This window comes from Lampetra fluviatilis, chromosome 4 (genome assembly GCF_964198595.1).
Source record: "Lampetra fluviatilis chromosome 4, kcLamFluv1.1, whole genome shotgun sequence".
Classification (NCBI taxonomy): domain Eukaryota; kingdom Metazoa; phylum Chordata; class Hyperoartia; order Petromyzontiformes; family Petromyzontidae; genus Lampetra; species Lampetra fluviatilis.
In genome coordinates this window covers 7,921,413-7,937,512 of record NC_136278.1, presented here as the reverse complement: position 1 = coordinate 7,937,512, position 16,100 = coordinate 7,921,413, and the positions used below count along the sequence as shown (strand labels likewise).

The 16,100-nt window shown below is 49.8% G+C and overlaps 1 protein-coding gene across 1 annotated transcript in view; it reads left to right on the top strand.

Annotated features, from left to right (window-relative positions):
* Positions 1-3,925: 3,925 nt before the first annotated feature.
* The window catches only part of LGI1 (leucine rich glioma inactivated 1), a 29,584-nt gene continuing 17,409 nt past the window's right edge, over positions 3,926-16,100 (top strand). Inside the window, exons 1-6 of the mRNA XM_078855489.1 lie at positions 3,926-4,607; positions 5,874-5,945; positions 8,872-8,940; positions 9,595-9,666; positions 10,771-10,842; positions 12,085-12,254. Coding sequence (XP_078711615.1) covers positions 4,441-4,607; positions 5,874-5,945; positions 8,872-8,940; positions 9,595-9,666; positions 10,771-10,842; positions 12,085-12,254 — 622 coding nt within the window. The 5' untranslated portion in view covers positions 3,926-4,440. The remainder of the gene's footprint in view (positions 4,608-5,873; positions 5,946-8,871; positions 8,941-9,594; positions 9,667-10,770; positions 10,843-12,084; positions 12,255-16,100) is intronic.

Here is a 16,100-nt window from a genome sequence, read left to right as displayed (position 1 = left end):
ACAATTGTTCTATGTTTGATTGTTCTATTTCAATTGAAACATTTTTTATAAATACGTGTTGGAAGCAATTAATATATTTTAAGTTCTCATCCTTGCATCAGAATATATAGAGCAGTTCATATTTTGATGGTATCATGTGGTAATGCTCCATCACATGTTTTAAATCTATTACACAGTGACTATTAAACTGAAGCTTAACTTTAAAAACATTCATCGCAAATCAAATCTCAATCGCAAATATCTGCCAGAAAAATCGCGATGAGATATTTCCCCCCAAATCGTTCAGCCCTATGAGAGAGTACGGACAGGAGAACGTATCGATACATGACAACAAATGTCAATAGGCGCACCGCCCTCCACTGCGCACCACTCCACCCCACGGCTCCGTGCGCGATGCTCACGTGTCCAGCCTCGATCAGAGGTCGCAACCGGGTACCCGATACCCGTACCCTACCCAATACCCGGCTACCCGTACCCGACCGGGTACGGGTACCCGTTTGCGACTCTGGTGCGGCCGAGTACGGGTAGGCCGTGCGTCACTGGTGAGTAACTGTTTGTCACTCATTTCCCAACGTCTTGTCTCTTCTCACAATTCAAGTTCCTAGAACCAACCCACCCGCGCCTGCAACATGGCTTCATCCCAGAGGTCGCAATCAGGTACCCGATACCCGTACCGTACCCGTACCCGGCCGGGTACGGGTACCCGTTTGCGACCCTGGTGCGGCCGGGTACGGGTAAGGAATCAAAACCCGTTTGCGACCTCTGGCCTCGATGCTGCTGCTAATGCTGCGTGCATCGTACGGGGCCGCCGACGATTAAGGGTTCAGCATTGTTTGGGGTGAATTGCGAATAAAAAAAATATTCATGCTGAAAAACCGCAGCAGCTTTAAAAATAAGTTTTCCACATTTTGCCAATTTATTTACGACAGATGCTCAAGCTTGCTGGGCTGTGTAAACGTTAGCGGGCAAGACGCGGGGAGTGAGAGGAATGACACACGTATTTAGGGGTTCGTGTAGGTCAACTCAGGCCGAAATGAGTTGTGAACGCACGGTGCGGCGTGGCCAGTGTCTGTGCTTGTGGAGACAAAGGTCGTGACCCCTGTCTAAATGTCAAACGGGTCGTAAAGCCATTTCCCCACTCGAATGAACATTGAGGCATTGGTGCTTATTTCACGTTTACAACCCTGAGGCTGTTTGCGGAAATTCCGCGTTCCCACGGCGGGGGCGAGTCGATCTATAAATCAAGCACTGTTGACTTCCCCGCGAAGTGGTTACTCATTTCATCCAACACGCAACTCTCAACCCTGACGATCGCGAGCCGCCCACACGTGAGACGTGCGATATCGCGAACCCACCGCCACTCCCGCTACGCTGCACGTGTTTGCGTAACGATGCTCGAACGTGAACACCGTAGCAATGAAAATAATGAGAGTTTCGACGGCGAGGCGAATCACGTCGTTTATGAAACATTCAGTGCTAGATGGACGGTACACGGGCCGTAAATAGGAATATTTGCTGATGAAGTGTTTTTTTTACACGGAAATAAAATTATTTACGAGGGGCTTAGCAGCATTATTAAATTTATTGATGTGCTCACAGCTGTTGGAACTGCATTTGCACGCATTGTGTCGCCAAAGTCACCGGCATTTGTTGGACAGTGGAGTCGTAGTTAGCACACTGCGCTCGCCGATATGTGCGTATGCATGTGTGTGTTGAACTTCGTTCTCACCGTACGTAGCCAACCGTGCTGATCTGATCTCCCTGCGCGGCAGTTTTAACAACGATCCAAGTTTCTTTATCCCTCCCCCGCAATCCCCTACCCCAATCTCGGCTCATCTAGCCGTGTAAACCAAATGCGTCACAGTTGGTAGATCGGCAGGTCGCGTACATCGGTGCAGAATGTGGACGCTTCCAACGATTTCCGAGACGTCTGACCAGCGTGGAGGAGTAGGCCAAATACCTTCAAGAGGGGACTGTCTAGAGCTCCCTCTAGCAGTGGATGCCTTTCCGACCACGGTAGCGTGAGCAAGCAGCTGCAGTGCTGCACCTTTACATTCGCGTGACGATATTAACGGCCACTAATTAGTCTCCAACAGATCCAGCGATTTTCAATATTATATATATTAGAACAAAAAAAAACTTCTCTGCAGAAGTGTCCTTCCGAGGACCCACCGATGTCCAGTGATGTCGGCGGTAGGGTTTCAACCGCAGAGCACAGAGAGAGAGAGAGCGGAAGCAGAGTAAAGATCTAGCAGTGGATCGGCCCGGGGGACGCGCTAAGGTTTCAGCGTGGCACCGTGGCCTTGAGCGCCTTTCCCCGGCGGAGTGCTCTCTCGCGCGGCGGGAACATCGCGCGCACACCTCTCCAACTAAATTGCCCGCTTGGCGTTTTCCAGCGGAAGCCTCTTCCACCGAAAAGCGCTCGGCTTTGAAAGGCGCTCAATTACGACAGCGTTCAATCAGCGGGCTCTGATGTCCCTCGTCGGAAATCCACGTTGAACTTTTTTCGCACCGTACGTAGCCAACCGTGCTTATCGGAGGTGCGGAGGAAGGACAACAAACTATACACAAAAGCAGTTCTAAAGAAATTAGTTTTCAATCTAGATTTAAAAGTGCATCTCTCCAGTGGCTTCCTAATATCGGAAGGAAGCGCATTCCAGACGGCCGCAGAAGCGCATGCGACTTCTAAGTAGCTGGATTTTTTTTGTTCCAACTCTCCGCATGGCCCCGTGGGCAGTGATGCAGACAGCTCGCCTTCACAGCCATTGCGTTGATTTGTAATGTGTGCACGTGCGTCCTTATCCACGGAAAGCTCACGTTCTTCTGGGTGTTCCTCAAACTTTCATCATCCCTCGCTATATTTAAATATATTGTGTATACATTTACAGATCGTTTCCGTTCAAGTTTGTATTGCTTTTTTGCTACCAAGTGATCGGCGTAACGCTACAATTGTAGTTTGTTCCCGTTTTTTTCCTCGGGAGAAGAGACTTGATGGGCTTGCATCTGGCTCTGATTAAAGTTAATGGACTGATATCCCAGCGGGTAACCTAATGGATGGCTTATCATGGTTGGAAACCATTTATTGGCCACGACATAGGCACGCTGGGCTGCTGAACGTGAACGTGGCCTTCCATGCCAAACCTTTGACGAGATGCTACATCCAGGAAGCGGCCCCGTAGCCAGAGCCGTCTTCAATGGCCTCATGCGTTGGGCATCGCGGCCTCAGCCGCCGGTAATGCACTGCCTATTGGCTGAGAGAGAGAGAGAGAAGGAAATCTATCCTCGGCACCGCTTGACCTGTGCTAGTGGGCGGCAGGGGGGGGGGGGCTACTGACTGACCTTTAACGAGAGCGGTTGATCTACTCGCCTCACGCCAGGAATCTCCCTTGAAGGCCTTCTCTTCTGAAAATGCCACCAATCTCGCCCCCTGCATTATTCATCGGTCACGGGGAAGCGGGCGGCTTCCGCAGACTCCGTCGCCGTGAGTGCTCCAACGCCTGGCGGCGTTCCCTTCGCCTGCGAGGGACGGCGCTCTAATTAGCACGGACATTAAGCGTGAGCGCATTTACCGTTAGCTGCGCAGAGGGACAATTAAGCCCCACTGGAAGCCATCACAGGATTACGGGACAATGTTCTGGAGCTGTGGAATATCAATGGGTTAAGGAATGCCTACGCCCATTGATGTCAAGGATGTATGTTTTGTGAAACAATATACGTTATCTTAAATATGTACTGAATTAAAAAAAAAATGTTTGGCAATGTACAATCGCTTTAAATGAGCAGTTCCATGTATGAGAATTGATCTTACTCATGTTTGGAGAATTCCTAATGTGGGAATTGGCTATTGGTTGAAAGCCAGACTCAAGATGTGCATGAATTATTCATGATATGAAGGAGAGAGAGAGAGAGAGAGTGGGGGGGGGGATTGAGAGAGGTGGAGAGAAAGGGGAGGGAGATGAACAGATCAAAAGCCAGGCTGACCAATAATCAGATGGAGACGAGCAGAGACCAAATAAAGAAAGGAAAAATTGATCGAGCCAGGCATACAGCGAGAACACAGTTTGTGAGGGCATAGCAAGGGATATAATTATAGTGCAGGGTTTGTGTGCGTGTGAGAGAGAGAGGGAGAGAGTGCGTGCGACGGAGTGCGAGCGGCAGGGCGAGCGAGCGTGCGAGCGAGCGCGCAGGAGAGACGTGAGAAAGGAAAGGCGATAGAGAAGCATTGCCGATCTGCGGCGTCGCGTCTGACATCAGAGCGCCGCCGTGCAGATGTCTCTGGAGGCAACCGCCGCACGCTCTCCCCGTTACGACCAACCAGGTGGAATCGTCGCAACCCTGGCGCTTAATTAAGGAGCCCCCGGTGATCGATTCAGAGGTGCGAGCTCGCTGCGGTGAAGGCTGCTGCTGTCGCTGCTGCCACCGCCGCCGCAAGAAGGGAGGATGCAGCGGCCTCTGCTCGTCGCGGCGCTCCTGCTGCTGCTGGCTGTGCCGTGCGCGACAAAAAGGACGCCTGGAAAATGCTGGCCCAAGTGCTCCTGCGGGAAAGGCACCGTCATCTGCAAGTCGGCCGTCGTGCCCCGCAACCTCCCGCTCGATGCCACCTCGTTGTACGTATCCCAGCGCCGCAGTGTCTCGGGCGCGCGCACGCACCGCACCGCATGCACTGCACGCACCGCACTGCACGCATCGCATCGGCCAGCTGTGCACACACACACTCATACCGTCGCGTGTGTAACTCTATTATGTCGAGATGTTTTTCGGGGGACCTGACAAGAGTGTGGTTATTTTTGGCGTGGGCCGTGCTGCGACCGTTCGACGCGGGCGTGTTTGAAAGACGCAGAACGCACGCGGCGAATTTTATCTGGGAGGCTTTGAATTATTTTTTTTGCGCGGTGCAAAAAATTGTGGAATCGGTATTACGTGCACGTTGAATTGCGGTGTCATCCTCGCCTTTTTTGTGGTCTATATTTAGTAGCGGGCGCGCTTTAGCCCGCTAGTTAAAGTCGCCATGGGAACGCACGCAGAGACATGCGAGCGGCTCTTTGGCGATGCGAGGCTGCGAGCCACAACGTCGGATATCAGTGGATGTGCATTTGCTAACGTCGCATTGTGCGGTAATTGGCACCGTCTCAGGGAAAAGTGCCATCCGTGATGAATGAAAGGGATTTCGGCGAATGTTATTACGCGCTGCTGATTAATGTCATGGGTTGTTGAACAACTAACACTGCATTGCATATTTTACCAGGCCACTGATGGCCGCATCATGCTCCATGAGATCATTTTTAAAACTATTTACAAGTGCGTTTTACACGGTGATGCGTGCAATTTGGATTGATGTCGCGGCCAAATACCATCTCGAGATGCCGTATAGCAACAGTGGGAGTATTTTATTTTATTGAGATGAGACAGCCAGCCGTGTAGGCGGACCTAAACAGGGCAGGAAGTCAACAGCACAGATGGCTGCAACGTTTTCCGAAATTATTCACTGCTTAACTGAATGTAACATTCATTTTGGTTGTATGCAACACTGAACCCATTTAACGAGACTCACAATGGGATATTTGTGTACGTAAAACCCTGCAATGATTGTGGTGGGGGGGGGGGGGAGAACTCAACTCATTTTTTAAATGATCAAGCTCTTTTGAAAACACAGCCCATTTTAATATTTTTCAAACAACCCACGTATTTAAAATCCATATATATCCCTAAATCATCCGAGTTAATTAAAAATTCTGCCTTTTGCTCTGCCAAGGGAATTTAGCCCAGGATTGCACGTTCAAGCGTTTACAATATTGAATTTTACATTGCGGCCAAAAAAATGTTCAATCATTCGTACATTTGCCCGTGTTTTTTTCTCTCCTCTTTTCTCTCAGAACCTTTGACGATGCCGACTTCAGTCAGATTGCCAACGGGACATTTTCTCACTTGCCAACCCTTCACGTTCTGTGAGTTATACCAAGATGTACGGTGCAGAGTTTCAAAGAGCTCCGTCTCTCAAAACTGTTTATGTTTTATTTATGTATATTGATCTATATGCAGGTCGAGTGCAAGGCTCAAATAATCAATTTGTAAGAATTTTCAAAGATGGCAGGAGAATTGCAAGGCTTATAATAATATATATTTAGCTATATATTTTGAAATTTAAGTTATGACTGCGTTGGTTTTTGCGGTTGCGCTTCAGCGCTCTCCGATGCACTTCCGGGGTGTGCCGGGTGCCCTTTTGCTTGATGTCCGACGTTTCGCTCCGCATGCCGGGAGCTTTCCGTTCCTGAAGAAGCTCCCAGGACGTGGAGCAAAACGTCAGACATCGTGCAGAACAGCACGCGGTAATATAATAATCATAATAATGTGTCGCTTTATATAGCGTGGTTCATGCAAATTGCATCTCAAAATCGCCGAGGAGCCGCAGGCAAAGCTGGAAGGCAGCCAGCCGGTGAGCTGGCACCAACAATTTGTCCCGAGCTCTGCAGTCCTGTATGTATTACGATGTTTTTTCTCAACCAATTAAATGACTGTTCATACGACGCGCGGGAGTAAACGGGAACACGCAGAGAAAATCCACGCGTGCGAGCGGCCAACGCTCTATCCTGGGCAGAAGGGATGGGCGGCATTAGTCCACACTTGACTCGACTGCGTTCTCCTGGCGAGCCGGGGTATGGGCACCCCCAGCGCCGACGAGGAGGGAGTTTCTCAACACGTGTTCGATCTAAATTTCGATTTAAAGCTTTCGTGACTGCAGGGATTCATCTTCTTGGTTCTTTCGCTGAAGTCACGTAGAAGGGAAATAATAAAATAATAAAAATAAAACATCATAAAATAATTCTCACGACGTTTCGGCCACAACGCAAGCAGCCGTCCTCAGGTGAAGAACAGGTTCATTCAGACGCTGTCTTTCCGACAGACATGTTCTTCACCTGAGGACGGCTGCTTGCGTTGTGGCCGAAACGTCGTGAGAATTGTGTTTTGTTATGTTTTATTTTTATTATTTTATTATTTCCCTTCTACGTGACTTTACCGAAAGAACCAAGAAGACGTGTCCGTACCACCAACACTCGCTGCCTCTGCAGTGCTCGATCACAGGTCGTGGAACAACCGGACAACACGTAGGAGGAAAATTCTAAATACGTTACAGTTTTTAGCCGCATTGGGACCTCTCACTCGAACAACTCCACTGTATTCCTCTGCATGTAAACTAAACTAAAGTATGATAATTGTTTTTTTACCCTTCTATCTGGCAACAAAACTGACACCTTTTTTACAAGGAGGCATGTTTGCATAGACCACAATACCTGCAGTCATAATGCAAACAAAAAACATAACTTTGATAATGTGCACTGTCCTTGAAGTTGATTGGTCCACACCCGAGACAGCTTTCCTTAGAGCCTAGTCTCACATGGGTTGGACCAGATGACGCCAAAAGGTGTAAACTAAAGTATTTAAGATTTTACCAGTGAAGGCCCACTGAGATACACACCTCTTTTGCAGAAGCGACCTGGCCACAAATGATAGCTGAACCAAGGGGCTTATCGTGTGGACAATTATTGCAGCTAAATCATCTAAATAATCTAATAACGTGAGATGCCAATCCAGTTCTGGAAAGTAGAAAGGGACGAACATTTATTTTTAAAATTTCTGATTTGAAATAATAGTCAAAAATATTTTACAGCTGCTGAATGAAGGTCTCCCTCGCTGTGGCAGTCATGGGGGTCGTTTGACCATACTTCACCACACTCGTCAGTGAGGTTTGATTAAGGTGGGTAGGTGGGTGGGCAGGCAACCAGTACCGGTTCAGATATCACTCGCTATTCAAATTAGCCGTGGCCGGGAATCAAAACTGAGTCACGAGGTTCATAATGCAGTGCTCTATCCACTGCACCACTGCTCCCCACCTTCACCACATACCACAAATTCACCGCGCTGGTGCGTACGAGCTGGATAAACTGGAAGGTGTCTAAACCAGTGCACAATTCTAGATTTGAAGCTTTCGTGACTGCAATGATTCATATTCTCAGGTTTTTTCGGTAAAGTCACGTAGGTAAAACATTAAAAGTAATGAAAGTAAAATAAAACAAAACAAAAATAAAAATAAAATTCACGACGTTTCGGAGGCAACACAAGTCTCCGTCATCAGGTGGGACCGTCACAGCCACTTGATGCAGCTAATCTGGCTGTGACGGTCCCACCTGATGACGGAGACTTGTGTTGCCTCCGAAACGTCGTGAATTTTATTTTTATTTTTGTTTTGTTTTATTTTACTTTCATTACTTTTAATGTTTTACCTACGTGACAGTGCACAATTGCCTACTCTTCTGGATGTCACGACGTATTATAGCCAGGGTCCACTTTGTCGCAGAAGGGGGCACTTTTCGCCACACCACTTGGCATTATAAAGGTGACAAAGGGACTGCAACCATCGGTGACTGGCTGGCTACACGCCAACTACATCCAACGCTGACGTATTCAGCTGCTGCATTAAGATTTCACCGGGTTGTTTTATCTAATGCCTGAATAATCGGTATTTTTTACGACAGTCATCTTACATTGGTGGAGTTTGGCATTTATGGACTTAATTTTCAACAATATACTTGTTTTTATTTGTATCTTCCTGGGTCCTCCGGTCAAATGTAATTGTTACAGCAAGCATTTCATTACACAGAGACACACTAATAACTCTGTGTACGTAGCTGCACTCCACCAGCAATCGATATTTTTTCGGAACGAGTCTCGAGTTAATGGTAACGCCGGAGTAATTTTACTGCTCTGCTCTGGGGATTGCACCGAGCCAACGACGCAATTGGAGTGCAGTGCATCGGTGTGGCCTTCTTTTTTTTTAAATGACGTGCGATGACGTGTGCCACGTGGCGTTTGCAGCCTTCTGGGATCGTCAAGCTTTTCCATAAGAGACGACGCATTCAAGGGCCTCATCAAACTTCACTACCTGTGAGTATGTGCACACGTATGAATCCCGCAAGCGCCTCGTTGCCATCGCCATCGTCATCACCGGCCGTGGTCAATCCACTGCTGGATGAAGGCCCTCGCAAGCCGCCGCCGCTACCTCTCACGGTCCCGCAATGTAGCAGTCCACATGCCGCCTGCACACGAGCTGATTTCGTTGCTCCATCTCTTCGTTAGACAGCCCCTGAGACTTATTCCATTCCATCTGGCTGCCACTCCATCATTACTCGTGACCGTTGGTTATCATCCCTTCTGGTCACGTGTCCTGCTCAGGCCTACTCACTTTTCTCACCAGTTCTAACGATGGCATTAGCCTGCGTATGTTCGCTATTAATTCACGTTGTCCTCTTTCGGTGCCTAAGTGTGATTATGAACATGCATCTCCGCATGCCTCTTTGCAAGGTGGTCAGTTTTCCCCTCCCATTTTTTACATGAATTTACCACGGATTCTGAAGCATACATCATACACAGCAGATAGTGCGCACCGAAACCATCGAATCACCGCACGTGCGTCGATCACAATCGGCTACCTGGATCCCGCACCTCCGATTATCAGCGTATGGTGCGAAAGAAGTTCAACGCGCGCTGTGCATCTCGGGTGGTTGTATCCTGTCGACTGTCGTTTTCTCCACCTTTCAGCTTCATAGAGAACAACATCATCGACGAGATTTCCAGGAACGCGTTTCGCGGATTGAAGACGCTCACCCACCTGTGAGCGAACCCACCGTACTCTAGTTGGCGCGCGGGACATTTATTAAATTATTTGCTCGTTATATTTTGTTGATTATTCGCGATATTTTAATTTGCTTCATAGCCACGGTTTCCAGCGCACGGGACAGTTCCAACAGGAAACTTAGAGCGCCCGACGATACAAGTCGTACGCTTTCTTAATCATTCGTATAATGAACACAAGAGGTGGGGGGGCAGGGGGGGTTGGGAAACTTGCTTGTAAAGAGCTGTGCATGTTGGTTGATCTGAAGCGATCAACGATGTGGGCTTCCCAGTGGCCCTGGCCTCCATGGGTGCATTTGCCATTTTCATACACTTTGAAATTAAGCCCAAACGCGAGAACGGTTGTGGCATTAGCAGAGGCAAGGCCGGTGCTGCTTCCAGTTTGGGCACTGTTTCAACACCGCTTTCTGATTTTCCCAATCAATGCTTGGTAAGAAAATCGCAAAATGCTCACCGGGATCTCACTGGTCGAGAGATAAAGACGCCGATTGATTCCGTCGCGCCTGCTACGCGTTTTGACAGAGATTCCCCATCGCGTATGCCTGACCGCAGTTCCTATGGAGAGTGAATGTCCATACGTCTCTTCCTGGAAGCTTTTAGCTTCTGGTTTTTGTCAACTTACGCAAATGGATTTTTTTTTTCGAAGCTTGCCAGAGACAATTTGCGTTCGCCTTAATATCGCCGTGTTATGTAAGTTGTTAATTTATTTTAATTGTTAATGACATTTCAGTACGGGGCATAAAATGTTGCTTGGTGCAGCTGGGCGCGGGCAATTTCTATAAGATTGCGTTTTGCCCGCTCTGTGTTTCATTTGCACCGCACAGCCGCAGGCACGCACAATATTATTGCACAATGTGCTGTGATGGCTGTTTACTCTCTTTTTTTTTAAACTGCCGACATAAAGTGGTCCCATAAACGCATGGCATGGGGCGGGGTGCCCTTGTTAAAAACTAATGACACTCTCGGGGTATGGGACATTCTCTCCGTTTCTGTTATTGTTGCTGTTTTATAACGCACAGCCGAGCACGCTGCGTTCACGCGACCCACATGAGTCCCCGTCGCTGGCGTGTGATGTCCGTGCAGGTCTCTGGCAAACAACAAGCTGAGATCGCTTCCACGCGATGTGTTCAAAGGGTTGGATGCCATGACGGACGTGTAAGTACATTTACATCTTCAAGAACCGCGAACGCACGTTACCTTGGCGGTGGCACGTGGCGTTACCTTGTGCCAACCTTGCGGGGCTTAGTAGGTGGCAGTACAGCAAGGATGCTTTAATTCTAGATTTGAAGCTTTCGTGACTGCAAGGATTCATACTCTTAATTCTTTCGGTAAAGTCACGTAGGTAAAAAATTAAATTAAAATTAATAAAAGTTAATAAAAAATAAAGTAATAAATTATTATTTTATATTTTAATTAATTTTTATTTCATTTTTTTACCTACGTGACTTTACCGAAAGAACTAAGAGCAAGTATGCTGTTGATCGAAACGTATGGTCTTGGGAGCATTATTCCCTAACCGTGGGCTTTCATTCGGCAGGTAGTAACTCACCCTCACAGCGGTACCAGCGATGGTGACCTTGCAGCTTTGAGATTCGATAACGAGTTATTTATTTTCTTCTCATTTCCCCCCCTCCCCCTATCTCGTTTGTATTGTTTCTCACTTATTCCGTCTAAATCGGCACAGTTCCGCCCGTTCCGTTAACCTGCCTGCGGCATTGGCATACCATCAGCGCATATTTGGCATGCAAAAATCAGTGAGCGTAAAAAAATTGTATTTCCATCGACGTAACGTGATGTGCTGGGTGTTCGCCGGGTGCTCCAGTGTCCTCCCACACACGCGACATTCAAGTAAGCGACTGGACAATAACCCCAAGCATGACCCACCCCCCTGTCCACGCCTGTGATAAACAAAAACCCCACCGCTAAACGACGGCCTCCTCCCCACGTCGCGTTGGCCACGGATGTTTTTGGATCGCTGGTCACGGTGTGGCTCAGTGAAGTCAGGGAGCATGGAAACGCTGGCGCAGAGTGCAGTGCAACAACAATGGATATTGCCGCACTGCCGTCACTGCCGACCTTCAGCAGGCTACAACACCTGTTTGTGTACACGGTGGCTCGCCCATCCAAGCGCTATCCAGGCTCCCACCTGCGTAGCTTCGGAGATCTGACGAGATTGGGCGCATCCCGGGTGGCTTGCTCGCAGCGTTCGTGCGCTGCCATCACGGTGACGTACACGCGACACCCGCACGCAAGCCTGCGACGACGACGACGAGAGATCAAGCAAAGAGGGCAGGTTCCGCGAGCCACCTATGGCAGCGTAAGCCTTAGCAGGCCGGGAACCCCCCCCACCTCCTTGCCTACCTTCTGAGATGCGCGCGTGGGCCGCGGTCTTTGCAGCGACCTGCGGGGAAACGCGCTGCACTGCGACTGCAAGATGAAGTGGCTCGTGTCGTGGCTGCATTCCACCAACGCGTCGGTGCACGACATCGCCTGCGCCTCGCCGCCCGAGTTCGCGGGGCGCAGCACACGCAGCCTCAGCGCCAGCGACTTCTCCTGCATCACCACGGGTACCGGCGATCCCGGGGGCATCTCGCCGCGCGAACTCTTGGGCTAAAATGGAATTTCGTGTTTTTTTTTTTTTTGGGGCCGAGGAATTTTTCCCAATGTTATTCCGCTTTGTAGCTGTTTATTAGCATCTCCCCCTGCAGAGCGCTATGTATGTGTCTACGTTGAACTTCTTTCACAGCATATGCAGCCAACCGTGCAAATCCGAGAGCAGTGCCAGCCGTCGATGTTAAGTTGAATGGCCCACGGAAACGGATATATCACATCTACCCCTGAGATCGCTTCAATTGACATCTGGTCCCCGCAGCAGAGGGCAGTACATTCCGATTAGCACGGTTGGCTACGTACGGTGCGAAGGAAGTTCAACATGCATACATACATTCCCACTCGCTCAACTACTACAATAAGCATTAATTGTAGGGTTGTCATTAGTCAGCGGAGGAAATTCCACATTTATATGGCAGGAGCCAGTTTATCCATCGGACAACCACTGGTAACTCTTCCAACAAATCTTGATTTGAAGCTTTCGTGACTGCAGGAATCCGTACTTTTTGGTTCTTTCGGTAAAGTCACGTAGGTAGAAAAATAAAATGAAACAAAAAACAATATTTCACGACGTTTCGATCGCAACACAAGCGGTCGTCCTCAGGCGGAAAAAATAATCCAGCAGTGGAACTGCTGGCTGGTTATTATTTATTTTATATTTTATTCTACCAAGAAAGTTTTGTTAATTTTGTCGGCCTTAGAGGAAACATTCGGAGGGGTGGCCCCGAGGTGAGGTTTGAAATCGCGATCTTCCGTACCCATTCCTGAATATAATTAAAATAGAAAATATAATTCAGATAAAAACACTTTTTTTTCCAGCATTTACTTGCGGCCAGGCCAGAGGCTGATTGAATGCAATGAAAACCCTCTTAACTGTGTTCCTACCCCCCTCCGCCCCCCCGAGTCAACCCACATGAACTCCAGTTATCCACCTGGCGGTTCAAGTGCGGCCAATATCTACCATTGCCGTCTGTTTAACATTTCTCACGCGACTCTTTAACTATTTAAATCCCTCCATGTTCTTGCCACACTCAATCGTGCTTCTCTCATCTCTGACTACTCTGTCCCATGTCGTCCTCTACGCTCACAGTCTCTCTCGATCTGTGCCTCCCTCGGCCTGCGCCCAGTCGCGCTGTCTTTCCATTTCCCTTCTCGCGTCCCCTTCACTTGGAACAAACTCTCACCGCACGAAGAGCAATCGTCTTCACTGACCTGATTCCGTTGCTCCCTTAAAACAAACACCCCATCTCTACTCCCTGGCCCATCCTGCTACTGCTACTCCATGGCCCTGCCCCCCAGCTACGAATAGGCCTACCGCAACCCCTATCACTACCCCTGTCACTACCCCAACCCCTATCACTACCCCTGTCACTACCCCAACCCCTATCACTACCCCTGTCACTACCCCAACCCCTATCACTACCCCTGTCACTACCCCAACCCCTATCACTACCCCTGTCACTACCCCAACCCCTATCACTACCCCTGTCACTACCCCAACCCCTATCACTACCCCTGTCACTACCCCAACCCCTATCACTACCCCTATCACTATCCCTATCACTACCCCTATCACTACCCCAACCCCTATCACTACCCCTATCACTATCCCTATCACTACCCCTATCACCACGCCTATCACTACCCCTATCACTACCCCAACCCCTATCACGATCCCAACCCCTATCACTACCCAACCCCTATCATTACCCCCACCCCTATCACTACCCCAACCCCTATCACTATCCCAACCCCTATCACTATCCCAACCCCTATCACTACCCCAACCCCTATCACTACCCCTATCACTACCACGACCCCAACCCCTATCACTACCCCAACCCCTATCACTACCCCTATCACTACCACGATCCCAACCTCTATCACTACTCCTATCACTACCACGACCCCTATCACTACCCCAACCCCTATCACTACCCCTATCACTACCACGACCCCAACCCTTATCACTATCACTACCCCAACCCCTATCACTACCCCAACCCCTATCACTACCCCAACCCCTATCACTACCCCTACCACGACCCCAACCCCTGTCACTACCCCTACCACGACCCCAACCCCTGTCACTACCCCTACCACGACCCCAACCCCTGTCACTACCCCAACCCCTATCACTACTCCTATCACTACCACGACCCCTATCACTACCACGACCCCAACCCCTATCACTACCCCAACCCCTATCACTACCCCAACCCCTATCACTACCCCAACCCCTGTCACTACCCCAACCCCTGTCACTACCCCTACCACGACCCCAACCCCTATCACTACCACGACCCCAACCCCTGTCACTATCCCAACCCCTATCACTACCCCTATCACTACCCCAACCCCTATCACTACCCCAACCTCTATCACTACCCCTACCACGACCCCAACCCCTATCACTACCCCTATCACTACCACGACCCCAACCCCTATCACTACTCCTATCACTACCCCAACCCCTATCACTACCACGACCCCAACCCCTATCACTACCCCAACCCCTATCACTACCCCTATCACTACCACGACCCCAACCCCTATCACTACCCCAACCCCTATCACGATCCCAACCCCTATCACGACCCCAACCCCTATCACTACCCCCACCCCTATCACTACCCCAACCCCTATCACTATCCCAACCCCAACCCCTATCACTACCCCTATCACTACCCCAACCCCTATCACTACCCCAACCTCTATCACTACCCCTACCACGACCCCAACCCCTATCACTACCCCTATCACTACCACGACCCCAACCCCTATCACTACTCCTATCACTACCCCAACCCCTATCACTACCACGACCCCAACCCCTATCACTACCCCAACCCCTATCACTACCCCTATCACTACCACGATCCCAACCCCTATCACTACTCCTATCACTACCACGACCCCTATCACTACCCCAACCCCTATCACTACCCCAACCCCTATCACTACCACGACCCCAACCCTTATCACTATCACTACCCCAACCCCTATCACTACCCCAACCCCTATCACTACCCCTACCACGACCCCAACCCCTGTCACTACCCCTACCACGACCCCAACCCCTGTCACTACCCCTACCACGACCCCAACCCCTGTCACTACCCCAACCCCTATCACTACTCCTATCACTACCACGACCCCTATCACTACCACGACCCCAACCCCTATCACTACCCCAACCCCTATCACTACCCCAACCCCTATCACTACCCCAACCCCTGTCACTACCCCAACCCCTGTCACTACCCCTACCACGACCCCAACCCCTATCACTACCACGACCCCAACCCCTGTCACTACCCCAACCCCTATCACTACCCCTATCACTACCCCAACCCCTATCACTACCCCAACCTCTATCACTACCCCTACCACGACCCCAACCCCTATCACTACCCCTATCACTACCACGACCCCAACCCCTATCACTACTCCTATCACTACCCCAACCCCTATCACTACCACGACCCCAACCCCTATCACTACCCCAACCCCTATCACTACCCCTATCACTACCACGACCCCAACCCCTATCACTACCCCAACCCCTATCACTACCCCTATCACTACCACGATCCCAACCCCTATCACTACTCCTATCACTACCACGACCCCTATCACTACCACGACCCCAACCCTTATCACTACCCCAACCCCTATCACTACCCCAACCCCTATCACTACCCCAACCCCTATCACTACCCCAACCCCTATCACTACCCCAACCCCTGTCACTACCCCAACCCCTGTCACTACCCCTACCACGACCCCAACCCCTATCACTA